General features: G+C 37.4%; 1 protein-coding gene across 3 annotated transcripts in view; it reads right to left on the bottom strand.

The window, feature by feature from the left end:
- The window catches only part of AFG1L (AFG1 like ATPase), a 186,995-nt gene extending 163,609 nt beyond the window's left edge, over positions 1 to 23,386 (bottom strand). For 2 of the 3 annotated variants that reach the window (XM_090279730.1, XM_090279731.1), the window contains exon 1: positions 23,032 to 23,386. In XM_090279730.1, the coding sequence (XP_090135856.1) occupies positions 23,032 to 23,167 (136 nt within the window). In that variant the 5' untranslated portion in view covers positions 23,168 to 23,386. Of the gene's footprint in view, positions 1 to 22,813; positions 22,995 to 23,031 lie in introns of those variants that run through there. The other variant, XM_090279732.1, reaches the window with a different exon arrangement.
- Between the last annotated feature and the right edge of the window lie 1,883 nt (positions 23,387 to 25,269).

Raw genomic sequence — 25,269 nt, 5'->3', positions numbered from 1 at the left:
GCATCTGTCAAAATGAGGCAGACAACTATAGAAATCCCGATGGCGCAGCTCACCAGGCAACAGATGAAGAACCTGACAGATGAACAAACAAGAAACCTGTCAGAGGCTCAGTTCAGGGCCATTGTTATCAGGTGGCTTACAGAATTAACGAAAGATCTGGAAAAAGATGAGAAAGAATTGAAAAACACCCATACTGAAAGGAACAAAACCTCATACGAGACAGATGGTGAGGAAATAAAATCCAGAGTTCAAATGAACAAACCAGAACATAGAGAAGAAACAAACAGTCAACCAGTGCATAGAGAGGAAATGGGAAGCAACGATGAGAGGATCAGAAACCTCTGGGACAGCTATAAAAGGCCCAACATAAGAATCATTGGTTTGCCAGAGAGCGAGGAAGATGAACTAGAACTTGAAAAATTGAGTGAAAATATAATAAAGGAGAACTTCCCAGACTTGGGGAAGGAAATAGACTTACAGGTCCAAGAAGCACAGAGAGTTCCAAAAAAACTGGACCCAGGGAGAACCACTCCAAGACACATTATAATTAAAATGTCAAAAATTAAAGATAAAGAGAGAATCTTAAAAGCAGCAAGAGAGAAGAAAAGAATTATGTACAAAGGGGTCCCAATTAGACTATCAGCTGACTTCTCAAGGGAGACCCTGCAGGCAAGAAGGGACTGGCAAGAAATATTCAAAGTAATGAAAATCTAAAACCTACAACCACGAATACTCTATCCAGCGAAATTGTCATTCAGAATAGAAGGACAGAGAAAGTGTTTCCAGGACAAAATAAAACTGAAAGAGTTCATTAGATCCAAACCACTGTTATATGAGATGTTAAAGGGACTGGTTTAGAAAAAGGAGGATCAAGACAATGAAATCTAAAATGAAAACTGCATCACAAGAAACAACAGAAGCTAGGGAATTGAAACAAAGGCAAACTAAACAGGCAACGAGAGTGGAAAAAGAACTATAGGTACGGGGAACATATTGGGGGGAGGTCAACAGGGAGGGGGAATGGGGAGAGGGAGGGAGATGATATAGGAATTAAGGATCATGGTAGGAGGGAATGGAATAGACAGAGAGAGGTTGAGAAGAACTGTATGCACAACTAATGGACATGATCTAAAAGGGGGGGACAACTGGAGGGAGGGGGGCCACCGGGTGGAGGGGAGCAGAGGGAAGGGAAATTGGAACAAATGTAACACTATAATCAATAAAAGACATTAAAAAAAAAAAAAGAAAAGAAAAGAAAGTAAGCATTTTCCCTTTAAGAAATGTTACTTTAAAGGTTTGATTCATTCTTAAGGATTTTTGTTTTAACAAGGGAGGTTAAAACGTTTTGAGAATCCATTTCCAACTTTATCCTCAAAATCAGTAAAGATGTGGTTTAAAGTAAAGAAACTTCACAACTTGTCAGTAAAGTGGGATTCAGCTCAAAACATTCTGTAATTATTGCACAGCTTGAAAATATCCTATGATTAAAGAAAAGAATTGGATATGCCAAGATGACACATGATCATACAAATTAGAGTTTCCAAAATCAAGAATACCATTTTTGCATTATTAATTCCTAAACAGTTATATACCCAGAAATATTCAATACAATTTGTGACAAATCTACTTCAAGGCATTATGTGTGTTTCCTGCAATAGAATAATTAAGGGAGTTACATGAAATCAAGAGACTACAAGAGATATTTATATAACCCAGAAAAAGCTATATGCTTTTTATGTTCTTTTTCACAACTTAAGTTTTCTTTATAAACCTGGATTCATTTGAAAATTCATGAGTGACAAAATTCTGAAATGTAATGAAAAAGAAAATTAATAAGTGCCTGTGTACCCGGTGCAGAAACAGCACTTTCTATATATTACTGTCTCAAAAAAGTTTTTTTAAATCTGAGGTAGGTGTTATTATTCCTTACAAATGCGAAAACCAAAATATCTTAAAAGGTTAGGAAATGTAAGTGAATGGCCAAGTCAGGGTCTGAAGCTAAGTGACCCCAGGATATCGCCCTCACTAAAACAACCATAATACCATACACAAGTGAAGGTTGTGCTCTCATTTGTCGCATCCAGGCAACAGAAAATCAAAACACAAACCTCTCTCAGGCCCTCTAATTTGAAGTACTCAAGCCTCCTGGAGCAACCAACAACCTGCTCCTCCTGGCTCTCCATCATCCCTCAGGCCATGCTAGAGCTCTGCCCTGCCTGCACTCCAGATCAACTGCCTCTGCACTCTTCCAAACCCAACCAGCAACAACAGCTTTTCTACTAAAAGCCCAAAGTTAAAGTGTTAGAGGGAAGAAATCCTTTTCCATGTAACTCTCAAAGCCCTTATATTTCACATAGTTGGCTTTTAAGAATTTTGAGAAACTAGATTTATGTACACCTCTTTGAGCTATGAGAACAAAATATTAATCTATTTGGCACTAAACGAAGACATAGTGCCCTGGCCCTCAGATAGGAAGATGACACAAAGTTGGGAGACAAATCAATGCTGGATCATAATAATAATTCAAGATGATGCTGATGTGCTATAAAAATTGAATGAAACTACCAACATAAAACTTAAGGTGTATTTAGGTTCAAAAACTTAATTATACTAAAAATAGTCGCCTGAAAACTTATTTAATAGAGGAATTCAATATGCAACAAGTAATTATAAAGCATCTATAGAGTGCAAAGCTCTGTGCTAAAAACTTTAAATACAACCAGTGGTGAGCTAGACTGATACTATAATTGCACTCAAAATAATATTGTATGTCAACTGTAATTGAAAAATTAAAAATTATTTAAAGTAAAAAATATTGACGGTGCACTGGGAGAGATACAAACAATTGGATAAACAACCTGAATAAAAAGGGGTACACAGGAAAGGGATGCTATGTGTCACAGAACCAAAGGTAATATCAAAGGCTAGGGAGTTAAGGAACGGTACTCAGAGCAAATGTATCAGTTGAGAGCATAAGGACATACAGGAGTTCTGCAGGGAAGGAAAGGAAAGAAAAGCATTAGCCTGAGAGAAGGCTCTGAAACACAGGAGTATGGCACACTAAAGAAAATAAAACAAGTTCGTTATGGCTGATATAAAGTGGAGGGCAGAGAGCGGCAAGAGTTGGCTGAAGTACAATATAAAGGAACCAGGTAACACAGGGCCTTGCAATAATATGCAGTTTGAATTTAATCCTGAAGGCAACAGGAAGCCACTTATGAGTTATATTTTTAAAGATTTTATGTATTTATTTTTAGAGAGAGGGGAAAGGAGGGAGGAAGTGAGGGAAGAGAAACATCGATGTGCAAGAGAAACATAGATGGGTTGCCTCTCGCACGCCAACTGGTGGCCTGGCCTGCAACCCAGGCAAGTGCCATGACCGGAATAGAACCAGCAACCTTTTGCTTTGACAGACGACACCCAATCCACTTAGCCACACCAGTTGGGACCACTTATGAGTTTTATAGAATGCAGTGGCTTGATTATGTCCTCTCCTACGCAAAGAAGAAGGAAACTGGAAAAAAAATGTTAATCTTTCTAAATATTACCAATAACCATCGGAAAACACAATAGAAGAAAGAAAAGGATCCCACTTACAGTTACAACAGATCTATATAGAAAATTAAAGTCTTTCTCAAAGGCATAAATGAAAATTTGGAAAAACAGACACACTATGTTGTTGGAAAGAAAGACACTACTACTAACATTGCCAATTTTTCACAAGTTAAATGCAGTTCCACTAAAATCCTAATCCAAAGTCCTCAGAAAATCATGAAGCAGCAAAGTAATGAGCGGGATCTTGCCTACCGAGTGTGAAAATAAATCTAAAAACTATGATCAAAAGATCAGTGAATAGAACAGATTATTCCAAAAAGAAGTCTTTATAGAATAATATAAAAGAGGAAATCATATCAAATCTTATCACTGTTCTTTTCTTTTACCACCACTCTTTTCTTTTGTCACCCAACTTGTAAATTACATATTTGTTATTCAATTTATGGCTGGTCCTCTCAACTAGATGGCAAGCTGCAAGAGGGAAAGTATTATGCCTGTTTAATTCACTGTATACCTGGCACCTACAGTGCCTCGTATATGATAGGCAAACAATAAATATTTGTTAAATAAATGAATTAAGTAACAGGAAGCAATAGATTATTCAACAAGAGATGACATTTGGATAACTAAAAGACTATTTAAAAATTAGATTATCCCCTCATACAATTTACACATACCAGATGGTTTTAAATTGTAAATATATTTTAAAAGTCAAACTAAAAGAAAAGTATACTAGAATATTTATCTAGCCCAGAAATCTGCAAACTCTAGCCTGCAGGCCAAATCAGTCATGCCCATTAGTTTATACATTGCCTATGGCTATTTCACACTACAATACCAGAGTTCACAGCTGCAAAAGAGACCATGAATGATCTGGCAGAGACCTACAAAGCCTAAATAAATATTATCTGGGCCTTTACACAAAAAGTTTGTCAGTACCCCATCTATTCTCTTTACAGGTGTGGACTAGAATTTCTAAGCCCAATCCTGCTGGATTTCCCAAAAACCTATAAAACTCAGACTGAATGAATCCCAATTAAATTCCAGTAGGAATGGATCAAAAACCTAAATGTAAGAGCTAAAACTATAAAATGCATAGAAGAAAACATAATTTTATTTTATTTATTTTTTAAAGATTTTATTTATTTATTTTTAGAGAGAGGGAAAGGGAGGGAGAAAGAGAGGGAGAGAAATATCAACGTGTGGTTGCCTCTCACATGCCCCCAACCGGGGACCTGGCCCACAACCCAGGCATGTGCCCTGACTGGGAATCAAACCTGCAACCCTTTGGTTCTCAGGCCAGGACTCAATCCATGGAGCCACACCAGCCAGGGCAAGAAAACATAACTTTAAATCTTTATAGCCTTGGATTAGGTAATGATTTCTTAGATATAACACTAAAAATAAAACCAACCAAATAAAAAATAAACTGGACTTAACCAAAATTAAAACACGTATGTATCAAAGGACATTATCAAGAAAGTCAAAATACAACTCACCGAATGGGAGAAAATATTTGCAAATCACATATCTGATAAGACTATAGAATATATTAAGAATTTTTACAACTCAACAATAAAATGACAAATAACACAATTTTTTAAAAATGGGCAGAGGATTTGAATAGACATGTCTGCAAAGAAATTATCTAAATGGTCAATAAGCTCATGAAAGGATGTTCAACATCATTAGTCATTAAGGAAATACATGCAAATCAAAGCCACAATGTGGTAGAATTTTACACCCAATAGGACGATGATGATCAAAAAGACAATAATAAGTGTTGGAAAGGATGTGGAGAAATTGAAGCCCTCATACATTGCTGGTGGGGATGTAAAATAGTGCACATACTTTGGAAAACAGTGACAGTTCCTCAAGAAGTTAAATGCAGTTATCACATGACCCAGCAATTCTATTCCTAGGTATATAGCCAAAAGAAACAAAAATACATATCCACACAAACACTTGTATACAAATGTTCATAGCAACATTGTTGATATTAGCCAAAAAGTAGAAACAAACCAAATGTTCACCAGCTGCTGAATGAATAAACAAAATATGGTAGGTACAAACCATCCATAAAATGGAGTTTATTCATCCATAATATGGAATGAAGTACTGATACATGTTACAACTCGGATAAACTTCAAAAACATTGTAAGTGAGAGAACTCAACCCAACAGACCATATATTATATGATTCCATTTACAAGAAATGACAAGAACACACAAATCCATAGTGACAGAAATAAATTAGTGGTTGTCAAGGGCTGTGGGCAGTGGGAACGCAGAGGAGGAGGAAATAGATAATGACTGCTATGAATACTGAGTGCTATTTTGGGGGGTAAAAATGTTATAAAATTAGATAGTAGTGATAGCTGCATTCTTTTGTGCAGATCATTTTTTAATGTTTGCTGCTGTCCAGTACAATAATGTCTCCCTGCAGGGAGAAATTTGTTGCAGCCCCCTTGTAACATAATTGTGGATGCAGGTATCCACCTGGGCCAATTTCTGCATTGCCCCCGTAGGGCTTGAGGGGCAACAGGAACTGAGGCAAACATAAAGTTCATGTTTCCTGCTGGGCCATAAGTAATAAAATTCTTTGTCTGACCAGCAGTTTCATATACTCTGCCAACATCCATGAAACTCAGACAGGTTAACATGTTATCTGGCAAACAAGGTAAAATCTCAGATCCTTCACAATTCTTGACGTCAAGAACTATAATCAATGTGTAACCAAAATTTTAAGAAATTTAGTAAGATATTTTACATTCTTTTTTTCATATTAAGTCTTCAAAATTCTGGGTGTATTTTTACACTCAGAATATATCTCAATTTGGAAGCTAAATTTTCATCAGAAATACTTAATCTGTATTTTGACTTCATAAAATCTACAGTTGAGAAAGTAGATTCACATTTGTAAGTCATGCCTAGAATATTTAAACTGATAATGAGGGAGACTATGGATGTGTGGGAGCAGAGGGTATGTGGGAAATCTCTGTACCTTATGCTTAATTTTGCTATAAACCTAAAACTACTCTAAATATAAAGTCTAGTAAAAATAAGTTTTCCAGTAGCTGAATCAAGTATCCTTTTAAAAATTTATATTAATTAAAATTAAATTTCGAGTTCTAGTCACATTAGTCACACTTCAAGTACTCAGTATACACATGTGGTTAGTGGTTATAGATCAGATAGTTCAGATCAATTCAATCTTGAAGAGTGAAGTTGAAGGACTTTTACAGCAAGATATTAAGATTTATAAAGCTAGAGTTAAGACACTATGGTACTGGTACAAGAATAGAACCAACGGAACAAAACAAGCCCACATATATATGGTCACTTGATTTTTGTCAAAGGTGGCACTGCAGTAGCCCAGGAAGAAGGACCTCAATTCAAAAAATGTTCCTGGCTCAACAGGATATCTACAAGAAAAAAAAAATCTTGACCCCAACCTAATATCATATGCAAAAATTCACCAATTGTGATGTTTTTTTTAACTGCACACTGATATGGCAGCTATCACAATACAATCTAACAACATTGTTTAGAATGAAATTAAAGATAACTAAGCACTACTAGACCCATTGTAAGGAAAAACTAAACCAATATTTCGGTCAATTCAATATTATACCTGGGGAATGATTCAAGATGAATTGGGTAGAAGTAATGGAAAAGCTCGAGAGGGGAGAGAAACCAAGATGGAGGCATAGGTAGACATATTTCGCCTCATCGCAGGACCATAAGGATTACAATGATCTCAAACACACACACACACACACACACACACACACACACACAGAACTGCCAGGAAATTGAACTGTATGGAAGTCCAACACCCAAAGATTTAAAGAAGAAATATTCATCTAGATAGATAGGAGGGGTGGAGATGGGGAGCAGGAGCAATCTCACATTCATGTGTGGTGTATAAAAGCTGGGAGGGACATCTGGGGAGCAATCTCAGCCCCAGGCAATACCATGCAGCTCACAGTTCCAGCACCAGGAAAATAAAGCCTCATAGCTTCTAGCTGTGAAAACCAGTGGGGGTCGGGGCAGTGGAAGAAACTGCCCATCTCTCAGAAGAGTTCATTTAGAGGGCCACCACAGTTCTAGAAAGTATGCAAACCCACCCATTCTGGAATGAGCACCAGGGCAACAGCTAGAGGCGTGCCAGCTGCATACAGAAAGTGGGGAAAGTGACTGGAAAAGAGACAAGTACCAAGCAAGTGGCATTGTTCCCTCTTTGACCCTTCCTCCACATAGAGTGCCACAAGGTGGTGAAACAGATTGCCCAGCACTGACAAATACCAAAGGCCCTGCCTCTTGCAACTTAAAAGGTGCAGCAGCCCTACCTAATGCACAGAAGCAAACAAGGGGAGGCTGTCAAATTGAGTAGACAAAGAAATATGACCCAAATAAAAGAAGAGATGAAAACTCCAGGAAAAAAAAAAAAAGAGAACTAAGCAAAAAGAATAGCCAACCTATAAGACACATAGTTCAAAACACTGGTGATAATGATGCTCAGAGAAATTACTGAATTCAGCAAACGCATAAGGGAAGAAATGAAGACTATACTAAGTAAAAGAAAGGAAAATCCACACAGAAGCAATAGTGAAGGGAAGGAAGTCAGGGTTCAAATCAAGGAATTGGAACATAAGAAAGAAATTAAGTCAACCAATACAAAATGAAGAAACAAGAATTCAAAAAAATTGGGAGAGAATAAGATGACTCTGGGACATCTCCAACCAAAAGTGCCAACATCCAAATCATAGGACTGCTGAAAGGAGAAGAGGAAGAGCAAAAAATTGAGAACTTATTTGAAAAAATAATTAAAGGAAGCTTCCCTAATTTGGTGAAGGTAATAGACATACAAGTCCAGGAAGCACAAGAGAGTCCCAAACAAGTTGGACCCAAAGAGGACCACACCAAGAAACATCATAATTAAAATGCCAAAGGCTAAAGATAAAGAGACTATCTTAAAAGCAGTAAGAGAAAAGAAGAGAGTTACCTACAAAGGAGTTCCTATAAGACTATCAGCTGATTTTTCAAAAGGAACTTTGCAGGCAAGAAGGGACTGGCAAGAAGTATTCAAAGTGAGGAAAAGCAAGGACTTACAACCAAGATTACTCTATCCAGCAAAGCTATTGTTTAGAATGGAAGGGCAGATAGAGTGCTTCCCAGACAAGGTAAAGCTAAAGGAGTTCATCATCACCAAGCCCTTATTACATGAAATGTTCAAGGGACTTATTTAAGAAAAAGAAAATCAAAACTATGAAAAGTAAAATAACAAACAAACTTACAACTATCAACACATGAATATAAAAAACAAAAAACAAACTAAGCAAACAACTAGAACGGGAACAGAATTATAGATAAGGAGAACATATGGAAGGTTATCAGTGGGCAGGCAAAAGGAGGAGAATGGGGTAAAAGGTACAGGGATTAAGAAGCATAATTGGTAGGTAAAAATAGGAGGATGTTAAGAATAGTAAAGAAAATGGAGAAGCCAAAGAACTTATATGCACAACCCATGGACATGAACTAAGGAGGGTGGGATTGCTGGAGGGAAGGGGAGCACTTGGCAGAGTGGGGCAAAGGGGAAAACATTGGGACAACTATAATAGTATAATCAATAAAATATACTTTAAAAAAAGAAAAGCTCAAATTCCAGCCTACTTAAAGAATTTTCTAACAATTAGATTTTTCCAAAAAATGAATAGGATGCCTCAAAAAAAAAAAAAAAACGAATACAGCAGAAACTCCATGCCCACCTGACATCTGAACTACACGACCCATAAGTCCTCTTTGGCTCTAATATTCTATGATTCTATAAAATGGTATCTTTATATCTTGCTGCACAGCATCTAATTCACAACTACTTGAGTTCCTCTGAAGACATTATCCATAAACAGTATCTTACTAAATGAAGATATTTTACCTCAGTGACTTATTTATATACCATAAATCAAATCTCAACAGCTTTCCTTGAAACATCATGAAAAAAATCAGTAATTTGCATTTTCTAAAAACCTGTAGGTGGTGTTCAGACTATCAAAAGAAAAGGAAGTTATCCAAGAGGACAAAAACCATGCTTGGTTATCTTTAGAGGTCCTTTGCACAGTCTTAGAAAAACCAAAACTGCATTTTCTAGACTACAAAGCACTGAAGTCTAACTAAGCCCTTTGCCATTGTTAATATCAGTGAGACCTCACCCAGTTAAAAAGCTTTCAGTGATTCTATACAGAGTTCAGTTCATTCCATTTCTATTTACTGACTGAAATCTACCACTCTTGTATTTCAGTATTAATATTTCAATTACTCTTGGCAAAACCCACATTTATGTAAGATTTCTTATAATTTCCAAAGGACTTTCTTATATAATAACCTATTTGAGCCATATAAATGACATGTAAGAATGGTAGTTAGGATAATTAATCCCATTCCACAGATGAGAAAATGGAAATACCAAATAAAATGATTGATCCAGTACTATGGAATGAAACCAATATCACAGTGTAGTCCTTCCAGGTCACATTTTATTATTCATCTGCTATCTTGTATGTTCACCAGTCCTAAAATAAAACTGATCAAAATTCAAGTAACAGTTATGGAATAAAAGGAGTTTCACTTCTTCACAAAGAAGATTGTTGCCATAAAGAACACATGCTCAGTTAAATGAAATCAAAACTATTAAAGAAATTAAGATTTCCAGTTTAAAATGTTTACCCAACTGCTGTGTGAAAAATGCACAAACAGGAAAAGCACATTTAATATTTCTAATGGGCTGGATTAAAATTTCAGCTGTAAACTTCATTACTGTAATTAGATTTTTAATGCATATTTATTAAACAGCCATTCAAATACTGTGTTCAAAATTATTCATGAGTTTTTGTACATATGTTGATTTAAAAAAATGTAAACAGTGGCCACCTGACCAGAAATGTTCTCCTACAATGACAGAAACCCATGCTAAGGTCATAGGCAATCTGTTTATGCTCTAGTATGTTCTAATTGCACCCAAAAATAAATATTCAGCTGTTTTGAAAACTGCAATGGTCATCAATGACCCAAAAAGTCAGGAACATTAAAGACGTATGTTTGATTCAGTGATGAAAAATAAAGTGCAATAGAAGAAAATCAAATCTGAATTAAACTCTTTCTTTAGAAAAACAACATAAGCCATCATCAAGGAATCCATCACAAGATGATTTACTTTACTTATAAAAGGCTGATTTAGGAGCTTTAAAAGGGTGCTTTTGAATTAAATAGAAAATTTACGAAAATTAAAACTAAATACTTGCTGGTTATCATTCTTTTCCTTTAGAAGCTAGTTAATCTTAAAAGTGCCAATATGTATAACTTTACAAAAGGAAAAAACAGTAGTTTAAATTTCGTAACAAATCAGTAAAATACTGCCTAAATATCTGAATAAAGCTATGCTGAAGTAATTACAGGCATGGCCTAGCATACAGAGTAACTCCTTAACATTCACCCTGTTCATACACTATTTCGCAATGAGATCTACAGGCTCTATTTTCCTTCAAAAAACAAAGAAAAATAACATTTATTTGTTATGTTCATTTATTTTAAGTTTTATACCCTCACATGTATATAAATGAGAATCTTCTTTCTAGTCTCCCATCCTGCATCTTAACCCTTGCTGAGGAGACAGCAACATAAACAGACTCAGGGGTCATCAGAGACTGGCGGAATGGTGCAGCCAATCCATACACTATCCTGGGAGAGAGACTGGTGCTTCCCCCTCGTGGGACAGCCACAGAAACACTCTCCTAGCATCCGGCAGACCCAAAATCTGGGTTCTGGAAGCCTACTAGGCGCCCCACCCTGCCAAGTACAGGGAAATAATCCCGGACAGACTCAGACTAGTGGCTCAGAGGATGGGGAACACACCCACCATCTTCCCTGAAGTCTGAAAGGCACCTATCATGGGAGATCCAAGAATCAAAGCCCCCTCTTTCCACAAGAAGCCCTCTCAGAAACAGTTGGGCTTGCGACTAGTCTAAGGTTGACAGCAGGCCAGTAGGCACAGACAGGCAGAGGTGGATCCTGTAGTGACTTGGGACATTTGCTGACACATTCCTGGACCCAGTGCTGATAAAAGCCAGCTTTGTAGAGCAGCTTGGCCCAACCTGGGAGAAGCCAAGCCTGCAGGAATCAGCCACAAACTGTGGATCGCCTGTAGTTTGGAAAAGGCAGCTGCGGGCCAGACGTGGACAGCACCTGACACTGGCTTACACCAGACTCAGACATCAGAGTGGCATCCAAAGGGAGAAGCCAGAAAGCAAGATCTAAACTGTGCTGAGACGAATCCACTTGGTTGTTTTTTCATTATCTTAGCTATTTTTTTTAAAACCTTTTAATTTATTTTTAATCTATTTTTCCCTTTTATTTTTGGTGCTCTAATTTTTCTTTCATATCTCCTATTCTACTCTTATTTTTGATTACTCCACTGTTCCCTTCTCTCCTTTTATTATTTTTGTTACCTTTCCTGTGTTCCTTGTCCCCGTTTTCCTCTTTCAATTCATTATGAGTAGTAGTTCTCTTCCCCTTTCTCCTTCTATAATCACTTTTCTTTCCTTTGGTCTTCTCATATTTTTTTTCCTTTTCCCTTTCTCTACTATCCCATTCTCTATCTGATTTTATTATTCCTTGCTCTCTTGTTGTTCATATTGCTGTGGTGGTTGTTGGGTAGGGAAGGGGTTGCTTGTTGTTTTGCTTTGTTCTGCCAGCACCTATACAACAGCATACAACACATGGTGAAGGTTGAGCCTCTTAGTCAGTCAGACACAGGGGAGTTCCCACCAATGAATGGGCCAGTAATAATCAGGACCCAAATGCAACAGGAGAATCCACATAACCCACACAGAGGTCATTCCTAGAGCATCCAGATCAGGAGATTAAGGAGTCTGCACCACTGGGTCCCACAGGACTAACACACAAGGCTACTCCACAAGACAGAGTCAAAGCAAATCAAACAAATACACAGAACAAACACAAAGGGACAACTAAAATGGGAACACAAAGAAACAACTCCTAAATGAAACAAAAAGGAGAAATCTCTAGAAAAAGCACTAAGTGAAACAGAGGCAAGCAATCAGACATAAAGTACAAAGTAATGGTTACAAGGATGCTCAAGAAACTTAGTGAAAACTACAAGGAACTCAGTGCAACTTACATCAGCATGAAAAAGGACATAGAAACCTTGAATAAGAACAAGTTGGAAATAAAGAACGCAATATCTGAAATGAAGAACACACTGGAAGGAATTAAAAGCAGCAAGCTAGATGAATCAGCAAGGTGGAAGACAAGGTATAAAAAACACTCAGAGAAACAAAATGAAAAACTCATAAAGAATGAGCATAATTTAAGGGAGCTTTGGGACAACATGAAATGTAACAATATTCACATCATAGGGATACCAGAAGAAGAGGAAAAGGAGCAAGGGATAGAAAACCTGTTTGAAAAAATAATGACAGAAAACTTCCTTAACTTGGTGAGGGAAAAAGTCATGCAAATCCAGGAAGCACAGAGGGTCCCAATCAAGATGAACCCAAAAAGGCCCACCCCAAGACACATTACAATCAAAATGGCAAAATTTAAAGACAAAGAGAGAATCTTAAAGGCAGCAAGGGAGAAACAGCTAGTAACAGACCAGGAAGCTCCAATAAGGCTATCAGGTGATTGTGCAACAAACACTACAAGCCAGAAGGATAGTCATGAAATATCCCAAATAAGGGGATCCTTGGTTGCAAGGACCTGCACCCTAGACTAATCTATACAGCAAGGCTCTCATTTAAAATGGAAGGTGAAATAAAGACATTTCCAGACACACACAAAATGGCTAAAAGAGTATATCTCCACCAAGCCAGCACTGCAAGAGATGCTAAAGGGGCTGCTTTAAGAAGATATATAAACATATTGGGGGCGGAGGGGTACGGGGACACAGGTACAAAGGGAAAAAATAGCAATTACTAAGTACCTATCAATAATAGCCTTAAGTGTAAATGAATTAAATGCTCCAATTAAAAGACATAGGGTAGCTGAATAGATATGAAAACACAACCTGCATATATGCTGTGTACAAGAGCCCCACCACAGAACAAAAGGTATACACAAGCTGAAAGTGAAGAGATAAAAAAAAAAAAAACACTCCATGCAAATGAAAATTCTAAAAAGCTGGGTAGCAATACTTATATCAGACAAAATAGACTTCAAAACAAAGGACATAACAAGAGACAAAGAAGGTCACCACATAATACTTAAGGGAGTAGTCCAACAAGAGGATATAACTCTTGTAAATATGTATGCACCCAATATAGGTGCACCTAAATATATAAAGAAAATATTGAAGGACTTTAAGAAAGAGACAGACAGCAATACAGACATTGTAGGGGATTTGAGCACCCCACTTTCAACAATGGGTGAATGTCCCAAACAAAAAAATTAACAAAAATATTACAGAATTGAATGACATTCTATATCAAATGGACTTAACTGATATTTATAGAATATTCACCCCAAAGAAGCAATATACATTCTTCTCAAACACACATGGAAGACCACATGGTAGGACACAAAGCAAGCCTGAACAAATTCAAGAAAATTTAAATTACATCAAGCATCTTCTCAAATCACAATGGCTTGAAACTAGAAACCAACCTCAAGAAAAAAAAACTCAAAAACATTCAAATACATGGAGGCTGGATAACATGTTATTAAATAATGAATGGGTTAACAATGAGATCAAGGAAGAAATAAAAAAATATCTGGAAACAAATGAAAATGAACACATAACAACCCAAACATATGGGACACACCGAAGGCAGTAGAGTTATACAGGCCTACCTAAAGAAGATAGAAAAAAATCTCAAATAAAAAACCTAACTCTACATCTAAAAGAACTAGAGGGACAACAACAAAGAAAGCCTACAGCAAGAAGGAGGAAAATAATCAAGATCAGAGCAGAATTAAATGACATAGAGACTAAAAAAAAAAAATCAAAAGATCAACAAATCCAGGAGCTGATTCTTTGAAAAGATAAACAAAATCAACAAACTGTTAACCAGATTCATCAAGAAAAAAAGAGAGAAGACCCAAATAAATAAAGTCAGAAATAAAAGAGGAGAAGTAATGACTGATACCATAAAAATACAAAGTATTGTTAAGAAATTACTATGAACAACCATATGCCAAGAATTTGGACATCCTGGGTAAAATGAATAAACTTCCAGAAACATGCAATCTTCCAAAACTGAATCAGGAAGAAGCAGAAAACCTGAATATACTGATAACAACTATCAAAATTGAAGCAGTAATAAAAAAAATACACAAAAGCCCTGGACCAGATGGCTTCACAGGCAAATTTTACCAAATATGCAAAGAAGAACTAACACCTATCCTTCTCAAACTATTCCAGGAAATTCAAAAACTGGGAAGATTTTTAAACTCTTTTTATAACACCAGTATTATCTAATCCCAAAATTAGGTGAAGACACAACAAAGAAAGAAAATTATAGGCCAATATCTCTGATGAACATAGATGCTAAAATCCTCAACAAAATACTAGCAAACCATATCCAATGATACTTAAAAAGATCATACACCATGATCAAGTGGGATTTATTCTAGAGATGCAAGGATGGTACAATATTCACAAATCAATAAATGTGATACAGCACATAAACAAAATGAAAGACAAAAATCACATGATCTTACCGATAGAGGCAGAAAAAGCATCTGATAAAACCCAGCACCCACCTATGATAAAAACACTCAGCAAAGTGGGAATAGAAGGAGCATACTTCAACGTAATAAAGGCCATATACCAAAAACCTACTGCCAACATCATACTCAATGGGCAAAAACAAATATTGTTTCCCTTAAGATCAGGAGCAAGACAAGGGTGTCCACTTTCACCACTCTCATTCAACACAGTACTGGAAGTCCTAGCCAGAGCAACCAGACAAGAAAAAATAAAAGACATTCAAATCGAAAAGCAAGAAGTAAAACTGACATTATTTGCAGATGACATCATAGTGTACATAGAAAACCTATAGACTCCACAAAAAACCTATTTGACCTAATAAGTGAATTCAGCAAAACAGCGGGATACAAAGTCAATATTCAGAAATCTATGGCATTTTTGTACACTAACAATGAACTATCAGAAAGAAAAACTAAGAAAAATCCCATTTACTATAGCAACAAGAAAAATAAAGTACCTAGGAATAAATTTAACTAAAAAGGTAAAAGACCTGTACTCAGAAAACTATAGAACACTGAAGAAAGAAACTGAGCAAGACAGAAATAAATGGAAGCATATACTCTGTTCATAGATTCAAAGAATTATCATCATTAAAATGTCCATACTACCCAAAGTAATCTATAGATTCAATGCAATCCCCATTAAAATACCAATGGCATATTTCACAGATCTAGAACAAATATTTCAAAAATTTATATGTAATCAAAAAAGACCCCAAACAGCCATAAAAATCTTGAGAAAGAAGAACTAAGTTGGAGGGATCACAATACCTGATATCAAATGATACTACAAGGCCACTGTAATCAAAACAATCTGGTACTGACATAAGAACAAACACATCAATCAACAGAACAGAATAGGGAGCCCAGAAATAAGCCTATGTCTCTAAGGTCAATTAATACTTGACAAAGGGGCAAGAGCATATAATGGAGTAAAAAATAGCTTCTTCAATAAATGGTGTTGGGAGAACTAGAATACTACATGCAAAAAAATGAAACTAGACCACCAACTTACACCATACACCAGAATAAACTCAAAATGGATAAAAGACTTAAATATAAGTTGTGACACCATAAATGTCCTAGAGGAAAACATAGGAAGGAAAATTTCAGATATCCCACGTAGCAATATATTTGCCAATATATCTCCTAGGGCAAGGGAAGGAAAGGAAAAAATAAACAAATGGGACTACATCAATCTAAAAAGCTTTTGCATGACTAAAAACACTATCATCAAAATGGAAAGGGAACCGACCGTATGGGAGAACATATTTGCCAATGATAAATCGGTCAAGGATTTAATCTCCAAAGTATATAAAGAACTCATAAGACTCAACACCAGGAAGTCAAACAGTCCAATTTAAAAAATTGGCAAAGGACTGTGTAAAACAGTACGGAATTTTCTCATAAAACTAAAAATGGAACGGCCATAATTCCATTGCTATGATTATACCTGAAGAATCCTAAAACACCAATTCAAAAGAACCTATGCACCCCTATGTTCATAGCAGCACTATTCACAATAGCCAAGTGCTAGAAACAACCAAAGTGCCCATCTGTAGATGAGTGGATCAAAAAACTGTGGTACATTTACACAATGGAATACTATGTAGCAGAAAGAAAGAAGGAACTTATACCATTTGCGACAACATGGATGGAACTAGAGAGAATTTTGCTTAGTGAAATAAGCCAGGCAACAAAAGAAAAATACCATATGATATCACCTAATACAGGAAATTAATGCAAAACACAAACAAATGAACAAAACTGAATCAGAGGTATGTAAACAAGGAGCAGACTAACAGTGACAAGGGGGGAGGGGGGAGAGAGAGAAGGAGGATAAGTAGAGGAAGAATTTAGTAAAGGGACTAGTATAAATAACTAATGGACATGGACAACAGGGTGGGGACTGACTGTGGGGGAAGGGGTGGGCAGGGTGGGGGTAAGCAATGGGGAAAAAAGTGAGACAACTGTAATAGAAAAACAAAGAAACAAAAATTTTAGTGGGGCACAAAAATGAAAAATGAATAAATGAGCCAGCAACTCCCCTCCACCCCACCCCACCCCCAAAAAGTTAAAAGTCTTCACATGTAGGAAGGTGAACAAAAGAAAATGTAAAGTACAGAAATGCAATTTTAGTGAATATTAGAGGATAAGGATTTTCCTTCACACTATATACTTTCCTTCCTACCTGATCCCTCCAGAATTTGGCATTCTGAAAAAGTAAGTAATGACATAAGGTTTTTTGCATAAAACTAATAAGACCGGTTGTTAATAGAGGCTTTGCTGACCATGACTTTGACTGGAATGTCATGCCTAAAGGAGACATGCCTGGACTTTGGTTGTTACCAAAAAGCCCTGAGGAACTAGGATTGACTTTCAAAGGTAATAAAAGCCCACGAGAAAAAAGGCCTGGTACCTTGGATGGATGCGCGGTCCTCGGCAATCTTTCCAGGGAAGGAATGAAGGTTGTTTTCCTGAAAGATGGCTAGATGGGACCTTAAGGCACATTGGAAAACCTGAAGGACTTGGAAAAAATAGGTGTTTACAGGCAAGGCTGAATGCCAGGTATGTGGCTCAGTTTCTGTGCCCTGAAGGGCAGACTGAAAGTCACCCTAAAGGTTCCTTATGTAAGTTCCAGCAAAGCAGACTTAACAATCATATGTGATCATTTGCTGCTCTTGTTGTGTTTTTGCAAACGAATAGGATAAATTAAAACTGGACTTCATGCAGTCCCTTTAATGACAGGAGGGTAATCTTAAGGAGAAAAATCACGATTCAAGGAAAATCACAATGTTCAGTGGTTGACTATAAACTAGTGCAGCTAAAATAAATAAATAAATAAATAAATAAATAAATAAATAAATAAATAATGGCAAAGGACCTGAATACAGACTTCTCCAAGGAAGACATACAGATGGCCCATAGACATATGAAAAAATGCTCAAGAGTGATGCAAATTAAAACCACAATGAGATATCACCTCATACCTGCCAGAATGGCTATCAATAATAAGTCAACCAACAAGTGCAGGCAACGATGTGAAGAAAAGGGAGCCCAAGTGCACTGCTGGTGGGAATGCAAACTGGTGCAGCCACTATGGAAAACAGTATGGAATTTTCTCAAAAAACTAACAATGTAACTTACTTTTGATTCAGCAATTCCACTGCTGGGACTACACCCTAAGAACCCCAAAACACTAAGTCAAAAGAACATATGCACCCCCATGTTCAAAGCAGCCCTATTAAAATAGCCAAGTGTTAGAAAAAGCCTAAGTGCCCATCTGTAGATGAGTGGATTAAAAAACTGTAATACATTTGCACAATAGAATACTACACAACAGAAACAGAGAAGAAGGAATTCTTACCCTTTACGACAGCATGGATAGAACCAGAGACTATTATGCTAAGTGAAATAAACCAGTCGGTAAAAGACAAACACCATAAAATCTCACAAGAGAAAGCTAATGAACAAATTAAACTAACGAGCAAAACAGAACCAGAGACATTGAAATGGGAAACAGACTGACAGCTGCCAGAGGAGAGGGGGCTAGGGATGAATGGTGGAAAGAAGAGGAAGGGATTAGTCGAAGAACATGTATGAACGGCCCATGGACATGGACAACGATACGGGTATGGACTGTGGGAGTGGGGGGCGGGCTGGACAGGAGGGCAAAGTGGTAAAAATTGGGACAACTGTAATAGAATAAATAAGAATAAAAAATTAAATAAAATATTAAATCTGAAAATAAAATAAAATAAAATAAAAATACCTAACCAAGATCTCCTATGTAAATGTATTAAATAAAGAAGAGATTGTGGAGATAAAGTTAAATATGAATCATCATATAATAGAGACACCTAAAAATATAACATTGAGATACAGGACATTATAATAATAAGAAACCATAAGATGTGATGCTTATATTATCTTGCCTCTATAAAATAAATGTAAATTCTAAAACTAGCTTAAGTAAAACAGAATTTCAGATATGCTAATTTTTAGTTTCAGAAAACTTAGCAACATTTTCCTCCTTGGCTTCTCTCACAGTTTTCCTGTTACCTAGCTGCCCTTCAACAAGGTCACATTATTCTGCTCATAAAATGCCCGTTTTCCTCAAGGACTCATCCTTACGCTTTTCTCCTTTTCAAGTTACAAATATTCCCAAGCTTGTTCTTCCATTCTTATGGCTCTCAACACCTCAAATTTCCTCTTTCGGTCTTAGATATCCACATCTCCTACAAGTAACTAGACTTATTTACCTGGAACCATCATAAACAATTTTAACAAATTCAAAATGGGATCTCCCCCTAAAGTGCCTCTGACCTTACTTTTTATTTGTTTTGTTTCCCTTGATAGATGGTGATGCCATTAATTACCCAAACTAGGAAACCTAAACTCCTGTTGTTCCTTGTCTCCCCCAAAACATGTCAAGTCTACCAAAGGAGTGTCTCCGAATTCCCTCCCTGGCTGCCCTTATCCCCATCTTCACTTAGGGCAGTAATTCAGGCCCTAACAGTCTCTCCCCTAAACTATTAAAACTTCCTTCTAAATAATAATCCAGCTTCTAATAATGCCCCAACCAGACATTCCTGATCTGCTTTTTAGGCTACCTCAAGAATAATCATGCTAAAACCTATCTAATTACTTCACTTCTTAAGAAACATCCAACAGCATCCCACTGAACTTAGACATCTTCACATGCTATACAGGATTCTTCTAAGCAGATCCCAGCCCACTTTCCAAGCTTCATCTCTAGCTGCTCTCACACTTTTGCTTAAAAAACCCTCCCAGACAAGCAGAGCTGCTTTCTCCTCTGTAGTCCTACAACACTTCAGGTGGGTCTAGATCATTGTGTTATTAATGTCTAGTTATGGTAAGAAGCTAGTAGAACAGCGTGGTAAAGTTTGTGGTCCTGGAGCAAAACTCTCTGGGTTCAAATCCCAGTTGGGTAGCCATACCTGTTTATTCATCTATAAAATAGATGATTTTTAAAAATGATTTACTTATTTGTTTGTTTATTTATTTATTTTTAGAGAGAGGGGAAAGGAGAAAGAGAGGGAGAGACACATCACTGTGTGGTTGCCTCTCACTCGCACCCCTAACTGGGGACCTGATATGCAACCTAGTCATGTGCCCTGACTGGGAATCGAACCAACGACACTTGGCTCGCAGGCCGACGCTCAATCCACTGAGCCACAGCAGCCAGGGTAAAATAGATAATTCTATAAATCAAGTTTTTATGAAGATTAATTTATGAGAGAACGAAACTGCAAGCTGACTGCCTAGAACAAAGAAAGGGCTCAATAATAGCCAGCTATTATAATTTCATGTCCCTTCCAAGACTGAACTTTTCAAGGGCTGGAACGAAATTTCATTCACTTTCCCCCGCACACACACACTTAATACCATGCTTCAACTGATTCGGCAAGTTTGAGACATTTTAACTATCTGGAAGGTAAATAACTGTTACACTAGAATGGAGATAACATTTAGACCTAAAAGAAAATAGGCAGTGAATAAAAATTGAGCACATATGCTTAAATTACATATTTAAAACTTTCACTTTCAATTTTTTAATAATCATACTAATGAAAATACACATATCCCTAAATGGAATTCATAATGTATTTCTTAAGAAGTTTAAAGTCAGGTAATCAGATAGGTGATTTGGATGAACAGCATTTTAGGACCCTTAAAGTTTCTATAGTTCCAGCTTCCAAAATGTGTTGGAGCCAGGGCTGTCATTAAAGCTTAGATGAGGCATTACAAAAAAACAAAAAGATTTCTTTTCTCTCTTTTGCTTTACTCCCTTGCTTTAACATTAAGCCAATGCTTCCCTCAGATCATACTGTAATAAATAGTACACTTAAAAGATGAAAAAATGGAGATAAAATATAAAGTTAATAACCAAAATAATTTTTAAAAGGCATAGAAATATTTGTAACTGAGACTCTATAATAAATACTAAATAACATTTCAACTTAAATTTTCCTTTGATTTAAAGAGGGGAAGAAGGCATCTTCATAACTGCATTTTCATAAAATCTCCACAATCAGCGATTTTTGAAAATAGGAGGTAATATAAGTACAGGTTAATAGCATAGTCTTTAGGGTCAGATATTAAGTCCAAGTATAGCCTTTACTTGAACCCACAAGTTCTGCCATTTATTTAGCCATATAAGTTTTGTAACCTTTGATGCATCATCGCCAAAATGAGGATAGTAAGAATTAGATGAGATAATGTATGTAGAAAGCACTTAGCTTACTGCATGACAAATAATAAGCACTCAGTAAACCTTATATGTCATTATGATATTTTCCTTAAATTTTATTTTTCATAAATTATGGTACATGCACAGAATGGAAGTCTATTTTAACCATTTAAAACATGAGACGGTTCTACACTTATTGATACGGAATGACCTCCAAGATATATTAAATAAAAAATAAAGGAACAGAACAGTGTGTACAGTATGTTCTACTTCTATTTTTTTAATGCATATATTATATACATTTATATTTGTACATATACTGACTGTCTCTGGAAGCACACATGTGCAACCACTATCAGAGGTTGCCTTTCGGAAGGAAAACTAAGTGGTTAACAGGCAAAAGTGGAAGAGTCTTTCTTACATTGACTGTACTCCTTGCACCTTCTGAATTTGTATCATTTGCTTTTATTGCCTATTCTAAAAATTAAAAATAAAGTTTATAATATGATCCAAACCTAATGCTACCAAAATATTCCATTATAAGTGGATTATGCTAGACTTTGCAAACACCTAGGATGACTTAACCACAGTCCTAGTATTCATTTCAACTCTATTGAGGATAACAGTCAAAGACTGATAGAGCTTCAGCTAAATTAGCCAATAAGAATCAATTAAGATATATGAGAGGGTGCTTGGACATGACAAAAGGCCTAAATATTTGGAGGGAAAAGAAGAATAACGTCATTCATTCATTCATTCAGAAAACACATCTGCCCACCAAACACAGTACTAAGTGTCACCTTTGAAAAGTCCTCAGTTTAGTGGGAATATACGAGTAGAGCAGTAAAATTTGCACTCCTGTGGGTTTAGTTATTCAAGAATATGTGCATTCATTCATGAACACATAAAAATTGAATGAATGAAGCCAACCCTGTGACAAAATATACCCCACTAAAGCCTGTAGTGACTTGAAACGAATCTTAGACTCTATCCTCAATCTGCGAATGCTTGTGAGCGTGTTCCCAGAATCCCAAGAACCAGAGGTCCCTAAGAGGTCCCAGGCATGGCTTTTAAATCCAGTGCCTGGTCACCAGCCCGGACAGCTTGGGAAGGCGCCGGGTGGAAAGGTTCCCGGCCCTAACCCCACACTAGCATTCCTTCTAGCCAAGCACTCCCACACCTGGGCTCACCAAATCTTAGCTCACCAAATCTTAGATCTCTTAACAGCCAGGAGGCAACAAACTCTGGGTCGAGCTCTGACCTTCAAAATGACACTGGGCCAGCTCCCACAATGCTCAGGGCTCCTTCATGCACAGGCAGTTAACAGAAGGGCAGGGGAGGTTGAAACTGACTCCTCTCGAGCCCGAAAACAGTGAAGCCAGGAGGCAGCTGGGGGAGATCGAGACCGGAGGTTGACCGGCCCAAGGCTTCTCCGGGCCTAGGCAGTCGACTCGGGCTACTCATGGCACAGTCACTGACCTTTCCGAAAGGGTGTTCCAGGGGCGGTGGCCGGAGGGGTGAAAGCAGCTGCCCAGGCTCCGCACCCAACACATCTCCCTCTCAACCGGCTCTGCACTAATCTCAGGGTAACCAAGGGCGACCAGGAAGCCGCCATTTTGAGCTCCGTACAAGGGTAGGAAAACTTTTTTGAAACCGAGAAGAGAGACGGTGACACAGACACATTCAACTGCGCTCGCAGAGTAGTCCGCCTGAGAGAATCAACAGGAGCGGCCCGGGAATGGGATCTCTTGCAGCAACGGGGTGGGCTGGACTCCTGTGCCTTTCCGTCCTCTTGGGCCCCGCCAGCCAGAACTACGACTCCCAGCACGCAGTACAGCGGCGCTGGGGGCAGAGCGGAGGGAGGGGAGGAGAGGTGGGGAGGGAGTCTCCAGCCTTGGTGGATGCGGCAGTTGTAAGCCTAGCGCTGAATGCAGAGGAACCCGGACAATTTTCAAGGAATTAGGAATGGAGTGTGACGTACTACCACTCCTGAACTTTTTCAATTAGCGTACCTGACCGAGATTCCGAAACCTAAATAAAACATAGGTGACTCAATGGGCCCTCATAGTGTAAGGAAATACAGTATTGTTACCGGTCACACCTCCCTAAGTGGTAGCCCCATTTTTTTTATTTTTGCCTCCAGTGCCCAACTCATCTTTGAAAGAGTACATGAAGTGTGTCCCTACCACGTTTGTTTTCTGTACTAGAATAGCATAAATCATTTTCAATTTGTTATACACTCAAATGTTTTTGATGGGAGACTCAAATGCTGGAAAATTTTAGTTTCAGGTAACAGTTAATAAGCTTAGTAATCAATGTATGTAAAAAGCCATTGTTTCAGGAACTGGAGGTATGACCCACCTTGATTCCAAGAAACTATAAGCAGTTCCACCTTTGCCCTTCAGGAGGACTGCAAGCAATCAAGATGGTATCTGAGTCATTATACTCCAGGGTGACCACCTCCCAGGACATGAAGACCTCAGCCCAGAACACAAATGTGAGAATGCTGTAGCTTTTATCCAATTATCCCATTAACCTTCTCTCTGAATTCCAAATCCCTTACCTACTCTTCTCCTTATAAAAAGGGCCCATTTATACTGGCATCTAAGATAGTCTATTAGTGTACAAACCCACTGTCTTCTCAGATCGCCAACCATCTGAATAAAGCGCCCATAAAGATTCAATCCCTGTCTCTGCTTGTTGGGTCTGGTAGATGACAGGCAGCACGAACACCGGCTTTTCCAATTCCATTTTGAAAGAATTTACAAGTGACGCGGGAAAGCCAATGGCCTGGGATAGACAGTGAGTGGAGGGAATGGGCATGGGTTAGTGTATCCAAAGAGGAATTTCTAAGTGATGTGCCCTAATTTTATTAAACAAAAAATGTTTTGAGGCACCATGGTGAGTGTATTGGGAATACAAATCAATGTCCAGAAGAGGCTAGCAACCCAGTATGAGGGGTAAATAAAGAGACAAAAGATTCTACCAAGTGTTGTGGAATCAATGAGAGAGCACTTTGGGAAATCTAGAAGCTTTACTTTTAACTGGAGATGAAGATATTCCAAGAATAGGAGATACAGTGAGGGAGATCCAGCAGACAGGCAAGGAGTCTGGAGTACAAGAGAAAACCAGGTTTCAGTTGTGTGGAAACCAAATGAAAACGCTTCAGTAGAAAGAGTTCTAGGAAGTTAGGCAGTTGTTCCACAATAGAAGAGTGATTCCAAAGAAACAGGAAAAGCAGAGCATAGCATGGTATAATGACTTAGAGACTTCACTACTAGCTGTCAAATCGTTTATGGAAAAATTATTTTGATTCTATCTTTCAAAATAACTTTATTTACACGTATTAGTTGTTTTCTATCTTTAATTCCATTGTCTGATATGACAAACTGTTCCTCCATGCTATGGTGAATTAAGGATTTTTAAATTTATTTCATTTAGTGCTACTAATTTTTGGTGTGATACTTTGTGATACGCCTTTAGAAAAATCAAAGTCTTTCTTGACTTACATATTTATCACATTCAAAAGACTTTATAGGCACATTTTCTTTGCTCTGGAAAAACAATCACTTGCCTTGTTCAATAAAATTACCTTTTATCAGAGATTTCAACAGCTCCCTAATTATGGAAGTAAAATAAGTATTCATGGATAGTTTAATGCCAAATTGGCAGGAATATCTAAAGGAAATTTTCACACGCTGTGCAAGTGGACAGAAA

Source organism: Furipterus horrens, unplaced genomic scaffold (assembly GCF_987537825.1).
Source record: "Furipterus horrens unplaced genomic scaffold, mFurHor1.1.pri manual_scaffold_6, whole genome shotgun sequence".
NCBI lineage: Eukaryota > Metazoa > Chordata > Mammalia > Chiroptera > Furipteridae > Furipterus > Furipterus horrens.
This window is presented reverse-complemented; position numbering and strand designations above follow the sequence as displayed.